The sequence below is a fragment of the Heterodontus francisci genome, chromosome 23 (genome assembly GCF_036365525.1).
Source record: "Heterodontus francisci isolate sHetFra1 chromosome 23, sHetFra1.hap1, whole genome shotgun sequence".
NCBI lineage: Eukaryota > Metazoa > Chordata > Chondrichthyes > Heterodontiformes > Heterodontidae > Heterodontus > Heterodontus francisci.
The window spans coordinates 76448470-76459054 of NC_090393.1; the positions used below are offsets into that span (position 1 = coordinate 76448470).

General features: G+C 43.2%; 1 protein-coding gene across 1 annotated transcript; it reads left to right on the forward strand.

The window, feature by feature from the left end:
- The first annotated feature begins 585 nt into the window (after positions 1 to 585).
- LOC137382949 (probable G-protein coupled receptor 139) lies at positions 586 to 1473 on the forward strand. Its single transcript, XM_068055525.1, has one exon. It carries the CDS (start codon positions 586 to 588, stop codon positions 1471 to 1473), a length of 888 nt encoding a protein of 295 aa, XP_067911626.1.
- Positions 1474 to 10585: the final 9112 nt, after the last annotated feature.

Below are 10585 nucleotides of genomic sequence, written 5' to 3' on the forward strand. Positions count from 1 at the left end.
TCTCTGTGTCATTGGCACCAAAGTGTATCATTACATCTGCCTCATTCCCTTCCTCTTGTAGAAAGTACTGCATGCTTTCTGTACATCCTTTATCCAGGCACCAGGCGTGCAAAGTACTCTTTTGAAACCATGCTGACTGTCACGGGTCAGAGAATCTCTCTGTCAGTCTTTTTATACGAGAGCTAAGTGCTGTATTATCTGCAAATCTGAAATAATACCAGAAAATGCAGGAAATAATCAGCAGGTCCAGCCGCATCTGTGGAGATACAAATAGAGATCACGTTTCTGGTTGATGACCCTGCGTTGGAACTGGGAGTACATGGAGATGTCACAATTTGTAGGACACGCAGCCAAAGGTGGACTGGAGGATTATGATCAACAGTAAGTTCAACAATTTCAGTATCATTCGTTTGCCATTTAACTTCTCCTGCCGTCCACCAGATCCCTGACCTTCCCCTGTGTTCTTACAGGTATAATCATTTCAATACATCAATGGGTAGAATAAAACATTTGCCTAAAGCTGGTTCCCAGCCTGACGTATAATTTCTCTTTTTATTTCCCATCCTCACAGCTAACTTGATGACGATGGTGATCCTGTATCGAGGAAAGTGTGGTCTTTCCAAATGTGTCACTCGCTACCTGGTGACCATGGCAGTGATGGATTTACTGGTTGTTTTCCTCGACCTGATATTCAGGCACATTCCAATTGTTTATCGGGAACATTTTCGTTTCATGAATTACATCCGTGTGTGTAATATCCACGCCGTCTTGCTTTATGCCATTACTGACTGTTCTGTCTGGGCCACTGTCTCTTTCACCTTTGATCGTTTTGTAGCCATTTCTTGCCAGAAACTGAAGAGAAAATATTGTACTGAGAGAATAGCGGCTGTGGTTCTGGGAACAGTGATTGTACTGTGTTGTTTAAGCAATACATTCTGGTATTTTGTGTTCAAAAATTACTATCCATTTATGAATTTCCCCTGGTTTTGTTATATGCCAAGTGTTGTTATGAGATCTTTCTTCTGGTTAATAGTGATAGCCATTCATCATCTTCTAAACCCCGCTCTCCCATTTATTTTGATTCTGCTGCTCAATGTTTTCACTGTCAGGAACATTTTAGTGAGTAGCAGAGCTCGCAGGAGGCTCCGGGGGAAAAGCATTGGGGACCGTCCCAAAGACCCAGAGATGGAGAGTCGAAGGAAATCCATTATTTTATTGTTTGTTATCTCGTGGAATTTCATATTGCTATGGGCAGTGTTTGCATTGCATTCAATATGGTACCAAATGTTTGTTTTTGGGTATGATACGATATCGCCACCGAATGCATTAAACCAACTGGGGTTCATGCTACAACAGCTGAGTTGCTGCACAAATACTTTTATTTATGTCGTGATGCAAACTAAGATCAGGGAGCAGATGAAGGATGTGGTCAAGTATCCCTTTAAACTAATTGTTAATGTCATTAAAATGTGAGAAGTATTGAAAATCGTTCAACATCAGAACTCATTCTGACATTATATACTGAGAAAGAGTCCTTTCCTGTGGGCCCATTGATTTACATAAATATTGATACACATACTAACACACCAGTCAAAGATCCAGAATACTCAATGCCCTGGGTCACTGACCCTGAACCTGAATACCCTGAGAATTTAGCCTCGAAACCAGAATGTCCTGTGGCATTAAACCTCAACGCTCACTTCCCTGATCAAGGACACTGCACCAACAAGGCTCTGGGTCAGTGACCTAGCACCTGCAACGTCTGAGTCAGTGACGCTGAATCTGTAAAGCCCTGGGTCAATGACCCTGCGCCAACAAGGCCCTGGGTCAATGAACCTGAACCGATAATGCCTGGAGCAGTGACGCTGAACTTGTAATGCATGAGTCAGTGACTCTCTGCCAACAATGCCTCGGTCAGTGATCCTGAAACTAAGCCCTAGGTCAGTGACTCTGACGCGATAATGACCAGCTCAGTGTCCTTGAACCCCCGATGGCCTGGGTCAATGATTCTGATGGTACAGTGGCCTGGGTCAGTGATTCTGAAGGTACAGTGCCCTGGGTCAGTGACCCTGAGGCCACACTATCCCGTGTCAGTTACAATGAGCTTCAATGCTCTGGATCATTGACCCTGAACCACAAAGCCTGGATCAGTAATCGTGAAAACTCAATGCCCTTCGTCAGTGAGACTAAACTTCAATGATCTGGATCAGTGACCCTGAACCACAATACGTGTAACACTCGATGCCCTTGGCTAGTGACCCTAAACATCTAAGCCCTGAACCAATGACCCTGAATCCATAATGCCTGGCTCAGTGTTTTGCCTCTTCGATGTTATTACAGCTGTGTACTCAAAGCCGGTGGGTTGTTGATCACCTCAAAGCTCCATGCACTCATCTTACGGATTTGGGAGGACAATAACTCCCCACAACTTCAGGAATGTGATATTGCAACTTTCTTCAAGAAGGGATAGAAATCATGCAGTGGAAAGTTTGCAGTATTTCCCTCTTGTGCACAGCAGGGGAAATCCTGACACTCATTCGCCTGAATCATCTACTTCCTGTGATGGAGGAAATCTTCCCAGAGCCATAATGTTCCTCTCTACTTTCCAGAGGAACCTCCAACATGGTCTTTGTTGCCAGGCAAATCCAAGGACTGGGTTCCAGCGACGTACTGTCATAGTCCCCATACCATTTGCAATCTTCTTGACTGTGGCTATTCACCTCAAAAAAGATCAGCTGCCCTCTAGTGTGAGTAGTAAATACCACCTAGATGGCAAACTCTTTAACCTCACTCACCTCCGTGCTTAAACTAAAAAGTGACCACCATAGGCATGCAGATCCACAGTTTGTGGATGACTGCAGTGTCGTTGCCCACATTGCACCAGATTTTCAAGCTGCGTTTGATCTCTTCAATACTGTATGCAGGAGGTTTGGCCTATCCTTGAAATTTACCAAAACAAACCTGATTTTTTTTTACCGACACCTGGTCGGCCAAATAATCCACCTCCCATCTAACTTGAAGGAGAGACTTTGGAAAATGTTGAGCACTTCCCATAACTTGGCAATCATCTTTCTCAAAAGGCCACCATTGATGAGGAGATCAAACACCAGATCAGCTGCGCCAGCTCAGCCTTCTAGAAACTATGGCCGGGGGTGTTTGACAGCAAAGGCCTTTGCAAGTCAGATAAAGTCCTAGTGCACAGAGCAGTTGACAGCACATTCGTGTACTGCAGTGAGACTTGGACTACACAGCAGAAAGACAGAAGAGTGTTGGAGCAATTCCAGCTGAAATGTCTTTGTCAGACACTCTGGATTCAATGGGAGGACAGTTGGACAAACTCTCGTGTACTTCTTGAAGCCAGATCCACAAGCATTCAGGCAAAATTCCTGAAAAACCAACTTCGATGAGCTCGACACTGCACAGATGACTGAACTGCGTCTCCCCAGCCAGGTCCTGTTTTGCCAACTCTCAAATGGCTAGGTTCCATGGAAGGACAAAAAGAACCCTTCAAGGAAAATCTGAAGCTCTCTTTGAAGTGCGGCAGCATTGACATTGATGGCTTGGAGGAACTTGCTAAGACTGGTTCAATATTGCGACAACCTGTCCATCAAACTGCGTTATTCTTTGTGTCCAAACGCTTTAATGATGAGACAGAGAAGCGGCAGAGAAGGAAAGAAAAGGAAGCAAATCCTACATCTAGTCAGCCATTCTTTATTTCCAATTCAGTAAATGACTGGATGTGCAAGTATCTACACTCCTGAAGGTTCACTTCCTATGTCACATGCCCTCAGATCCTGCTTATTTGGAACATAGTTTTAAAATTAAAAACAACTTTCTTATCATTCCTGACCGGCTCGTCAGTTGTTGGATGTCGGGGTGCGAGAGTCAATTACCCTTCATTTATTCTTTTGCACTATTGTTCCAAATTCTGAAGTGACTCGAATATAACAGTGGTTATGTTCTATTCACTACAATTATGACTTCACACATGCAATGAACAGCAATATCAAATAACAACAGTAATACCATTAAACACTGCGTAGAAGAGTGATCTCCATGTAATACTCGCTGGCCCTGCCCCAGGTACATTATGTCATTCAATGTGACACAATATCGCTACCATGCCAGGGCACACGAAAATTCCTTATGTTTTCTTTACACAATAAATGGTATGGAGACCGATTTACCCCAATCGCTTTCTCAAACCTATTACCTTTCTATCATTTGACAGCTCTGATGATAGATCACAGACCTGAAACGTTAACTCTGTTTATCTCTGCACAACTGATGGCAGACCTGCTGAGTATTTCCATCATTCTGTGTTTTTAATACAGCTTTCCAGAATTAGCAGCATTTTGCTTTTATCTTAAACAATCATTATCTCGTAATTACTTGAATGGCTCAATTACAAACAAACAAAAAAAATTGAACCATCTGTCATCCCGGGTCAGGTCAAACACTCACGGTTTCCCACGCAATGACCCAACTCGTAAATAATCCAATGTTAAGACTCAGGCAACGTAAGGAAAGCATGGCAGAATAGGCACCCAGGATTAGGACGACTGCTCATGTGGAGGATAAGCATCAGTAATCCCTCAGAGAATCACAACAGACCATCGAGACTCAGAAAAGGAAACTTGTGTTGAATTTGTGAGTCTCGCCTTGTGGAATGTTTTAGTATTTGGTGAGAATGTTGAGCCAGTGAAATTTTGCCCCAGTGGGATGAATAGATACTATATGACTTCATTACAACAGTAAGGTCCCGTGTGTACTGTAAAAATGGACTGAAATCACAATGTAACTGATCAATTTTCAGCTGAATACTATGACTACAGTTATACCTGCTATCCTGTGAGAATGTACATAAGACACGATGTGATGAAGTCAAAGTGGACACTGTTGAATTTGCTAGCTTGATCTTTGTGGGAACACAAGGGTTAACTAAGTTTAAAATATTAAATGGTCAATTCACTTGTACAAGTAAACACTCAACAGAAATGGGTCTGGAATGTCCTATGTGCTGCATTCCTAAGACAAGATATGGACAGTAAATGACCAAAAACCTGGAAATTACAAGAAGGCAGGATATGGAGAATAAAATGGAGTCTTTTAATGACAAGAAATTAGTTACGGGTGAGGCTTGGAATGTAGAAACAAATGCAATGTTTGTGTGGGGTGGTCCAGGCAGTATAGGAAAAGATATTGATCACACACAGTGATTGATCATGCAGGGAAAAACCCTAACACTGAGCCCAGTGACATGGTACACGAGGGGAGAGTGAGGGTCAGTCCTGGATATAAGGGGGTCCCTTTCCTTTATCTGACACTGCAGTCCAGATAGCTGGGCCAGCTATTGGAAGAAGATCCCTCCTGAACGACTGATCATCAATCAGTGGGAACTTGGTGAGATTAAAGACACAGACTAGGTGAGAGTCTGTGGGGATCATTTACAGCATTGATTTTTCCAGGAATATTCTCTGGGATTTTACTGCTATTTTACTGGAATTCTATGGAAGCTAATCTATGTAACATCTTTAATCTTGTAGTGCACGTGTAATGTTTAATTTCTGAAAACCATACAGAGTAAAGCTTAAGGTACTGCAACAAATTCAAGAGTGTTGGCATTTATTACCTTATCGGGTCGAATCTGTAGTTCATTTGGACTAGACTTGTGAATAATTGTTTTTAAGTTGTTTTTCCGACAGTACGAGTGTAAATCAATTTGCAGCATCCCATCGTATAATATACACTCCTGTCTATATTGTCTGAATACAGACATAAAATAGCCACAAATTTTGCTATTTATACCGGGGCAGACAGGTGAAGTGTTTATTTTGTCTGTGATTTAACTCAACCCCTAAAGATAACCAACATGGTGGGAGAGAGTGATAGACAGAGAGACGGACAGAGGTAGAGTAACAGAGAGACAGGGAGAGATAGAAACGGAGAGAGAACAGAGAGATAGTGAGGGACCGAGACAGAAGCAGAGAGATAGAAAGTGCCAGGAGACCCTGAGACACTTTAGAAGCAGGGAGACTGGGAGACAGGCTGTGTGGAGACCCTGGGGTAACGTTATGGGACCAGAGACAGAGACACACACACTCTTCCCCTCTATTAATAAAATGGTGGGAGGAAGAGAGAGAGAGAGAGAGAGAGAGAGAGAGAGAGATGGGGTGAGGGAGAAGGAGGAGGAATAAGAAGTCCCAAATGTGTTACACAGGGTGCATTTTATAACAAAATCTGATGCCAAACCCACATCAGGAGAGATTAAGAATGATGACCAAAAGTTTGGTCAAAGAGGTTAGTTTTAAGGAACGTCTTTAAGCAGGAATGAGAGATAGAGATGGAGAGGTTTAGGGAAGGAATTCCCCAGTGTTAACAGGCAGTGACATTAATTCCTGATTGTCGGTAGAGGTTTGTTAGGAAAAGGTATTAATGTTTACGGAGCCGAGACAGCTCAATGTGGAGAAAGAGCAAATCAGCCATGACCTGAGTGAATCGGCAGGATAGTCTCGAGGGGTCGAATAGCCTCCTCCTGTCTTCCTCAGGGATTTATTCATATCACTGCCAATGTACAGATGGTTTCCTGTTTGAAAAAATCTGACCAGGTCAGGGTTCTCTCTGGTCTCCCCTAAACCCTCCCGCCAGCCTTGGAACGACTAAAAGATTCATGTCTCATGGAACTGGTCGATGGAGAGAATGTCTCTCTTTGCTGATGGGTTAATAAAGCAGATGGGATCCTGAGCTTTATAAACAGGTCTAGAGTGTAAAAGTCAGGAAGTGATGCTAAACCTTTATAAAATAATAGTTTGTCCTCGGCTGGAGTATTGTGTCCAATTCTGGGACCACACTTTGGGAAGAACATGGAGACTTTGGTGAATGTATAGAAGAGATTTACTGGAACGGTTCCTGGATGAGATTATTACAGTTACACTGATAGACTGGTGAAGCTGGGCTTGTTCTCCTTCGAGCAGAGAAGATTAAAAGGAGATTTCCCTTTCGTGAAACCATGTTGACTTGGTTTGATGACACGATGACATATTTCCTAAGAGTGTGCAGGTACAGAGGGAGCTGGAGGTTCACGAGCAGTGATCTTTGAAGGCGGCAGGAGATAGTCAGAGAGTAATTAGCAAAACATATGCGATCTTGGCCTTCAGAGAGACAGAGAGAGAGAGGGAGGGAAAGATGGGCAGAAAGAGGGAGGGAGAGATGGGCAGAAAGAGTGAGGGAGAGACAGGCAGATTGTAGGAGAACATTTACATCTAACTGCGATAATATCACAAATTGAAAGCAGCAGTGCACTGAAAAAGCTGGCCACAGACAACAACTAAAGTCACACACCATCCTGACTTGGAACGATATTGCACTGGGTCACAATCCTGGAACTCCCTTCCTAACAGCACTGTGGGTCTACCCAACCCACACGGACTGCAGTGGTTCAAGAACATGGCTCACCCACCTTCTCAAGGGAAATTAGGGATGGACAATAAATACTGGCCTTGACAGTGACACACACGTCACTCGAATCAATTTTTAAAAATAAAAATTCAGCACCGAGCCACTTAAGGGGATATTAGACTAGACGACCAAAAACTTGGTCAGAGGTTGTTTTGAGGGAGTGTCTTTAAATAGGAATGAGAGTTAGTGAGACGGAGAGGTTTAGGAAAGGAATTCCAGAGTTAGGGCCTTGGCAGCTTGAAGGCACGGCCACCAATGGAATGATTCAAATTGGGGATGTTCAAGAGGCCAGAATTAGAGGATCACAGATATTGGTGGATTGTGGAGCTGGAAGGGCTTGCAGAGATAGGGAGGTATCATTTGTGGAAGACAATTCCAAAATTCCACCACCCTTTGTGTGTAGAAGTGATAATAAATTTCACCCTGGGAAGTGTTTTCGACTAATGTTTGATTTTTCGACTGTGCCCCTCGTACAAGACTCCCACAACTAGTGAGAAGATTTTCTCTCTATCTACCCAATCAGTTTCCTTTATTATCTTGTAAACTTTGATCAAATCACCCCTTAACCTTCTAAATTCCAGGGATACAGAGTAAAGCTCTGTCTAGACTTTCCCATCAAATGCTGCCAAGCCAAGTTATCTACAGAGTAAATCTCTGTCTTCTCTGTTCTATCAAACACTCCCAGGGCAGGTACGGTGTGGGGTTAGATACAGAGTAAAGCTACCTCTATATTTGCCTCTCTTTCTCCTCCTCCATCCAGATGGAGAGAGTAACAGTGAGAAAGACAGGGATAGATATAGAGAGAGAATAACAGAGAGAGGGAAGGATAGCAATGGGGAGAGAGTACCAGAGAGAGAGAGGAAGAGATTGGGATGGAGAGTGTCGGTCAGTGTTCCTGCAAAGCTGTGTGCAGCAGCCTGGAAGGTACCACGCAGGTCCTGTTCCGTGATAAATAACACACGTCTGCAAAGATTCTTCAAATATTTAAAGGGACAGCGCACGAAAAAAATAACTGGCCCTGCACAACAACTAAATTTCTGGGAACATTGGAGCCAGATGTAGCTCAGTGGGTAATAATCCTGCCTCTGAGTTATACGTTTGTGGGTTCCGGTCTGAACATAAAATCTAGGCTGATGCCACCCAACAGAAAATCAGAACAGACCAGCGAGACTCAGAAAAGGAAACTTGTGTTGAATTTGTGAGCCTCGCTTTCTGGAATATTTTAGTGTTTGGTCAGAATGTTGACCCAGTAGAATTTTGCCCCTGTGGGATGAGAGTTATCTGAATAGAGATTATAATATCTTATTGTAACGTGAAGGTACCGTGTGTACTGAATATAACAATATTTGCAGCGTCCCATCATGTAAAATACTTTACTGGGTGTGGGATCAGGGTTTGATATTTCCAAAACACTGAGGTAAACTCCAACTTTTAATCAGCCTTGGTGATGACGAATTGAAGGAAATTAGTATCAGTAAGAAGGTTGTTATGGATAAATTAATGGGACTGATGTTCCCAGGACCTGATATTCTACATCCCAGAGTGTTGAAAGAGGTCGCTATGGAGATAGTCAATGCATTGGTGAGCATCATTCAAAGACATCAAGGGATATGAGGATGGTCTGGGGAAAAGGCATTGAAGTGGATGATCAGCCATGATAGTATTGAATGGTGGAGCAGGCTCGATGGGCTGAATGGCCTACTCCTGTTCCTATGTTCCCAAGCTGCTGAAATAGATTCTCCCAAACGACCCCATCAGTTCCCCTTAATATCTCAACAACTTTGATCAAATCACCTTGATCCTCCTAAATTCCAGGGAAAAAATCCCTAGTTTGTGTAATATCACCTCGTAATTTAACCCTTGGAGTCCAGTTATCATTCTGGGAAATCTACACCGCACCCAAATGGACATGGACCCCCCCCCACCCCACCCCCAAATCTCTTTGTGCCTCCAGTGTTTCTATCTTTTCACCATTTATAAAGGACTCTGTTCTAGTCTTTTTTACTGACATTGAAATCTATCTACCACAGTTTTGCCCATTCACTTCAGATATTAATATCTCTTTGTAATTTGATGGTTCCAGCTACACTGCTTACAATGCTGCCTATTTTTGTGTCATTGGTAAACTTCCAGAGATATGTTTTTTCTTTTGGAAAAAACAGAATTCAAATTCACAACAGCCCAGTGCGGGATTTGAACTCCTGCTTTTTCAATCATCAGCTCAGGCCTTCAAATTAAAACCCATAAAAAGAGATTAATTTCCCTACTGCTGTTGTCTGACTGTCTCACGTTTTATATATTGTTCCCTTCTCCTCTTCTTCAATGTGTCTGAAGTCTTTGAAGTTTATCAGACATTGGTAAACTACTTCATGTGGTGTTCTGTAAATACCTTCAATTCTGTGTATCTGCAAGGGACACAATTCAAATTCTCACCTTATTGCATCAACCGAAACCTGCAGGTCCATTCAAACACCCCTATTTCCTGTCTCTGCAGAGATAGCCCACACTTCCACAATGCAGGAATGTCTGAATGGAAACAGCTTTTGACACATTTCCCAACATGTTTACTAACACTTTTCAGGATGAAGCTAAATTCAACTGAGAGATTGCAAGCCCCAAATTGAATCTCTTAGATGTGAAAAGTGACACAAATGAAATCCCAGATCTCTCTGTCCCTGCACCCATTTTAACATTGTCTTTTATTTTGGGCCTCCTTATCTCGAGAGACAATGGATACGCGCCTGGAGGTGGTCAGTGGTTTGTGAAGCAGCGCCTGGAGTGGCTATAAAGGCCAATTCTGGAGTGACAGGCTCTTCCACAGGTGCTGCAGAGAAATTTGTTTGTTGGGGCTGTTGCACAGTTGGCTCTCCCCTTGCGCCTCTGTCTTTTTTCCTGCCAACTACTAAGTCTCTTCGACTCGCCACAATTTAGCCCTGTCTTTATGGCTGCCCGCCAGCTCTGGCGAATGCTGGCAACTGACTCCCACGACTTGTGATCAATGTCACACGATTTCATGTCGCGTTTGCAGACGTCTTTATAACGGAGACATGGACGGCCGGTGGGTCTGATACCAGTGGCGAGCTCGCTGTACAATGTGTCTTTGGGGATCCTGCCATCTTCCATGCGG

Excerpts from the sequence above, each read along its gene's own strand:
- LOC137382949 (XM_068055525.1), top strand. The coding sequence starts at position 586 with ATGGTGATCCTGTATCGAGGAAAGTGTGGTCTTTCCAAATGTGTCACT.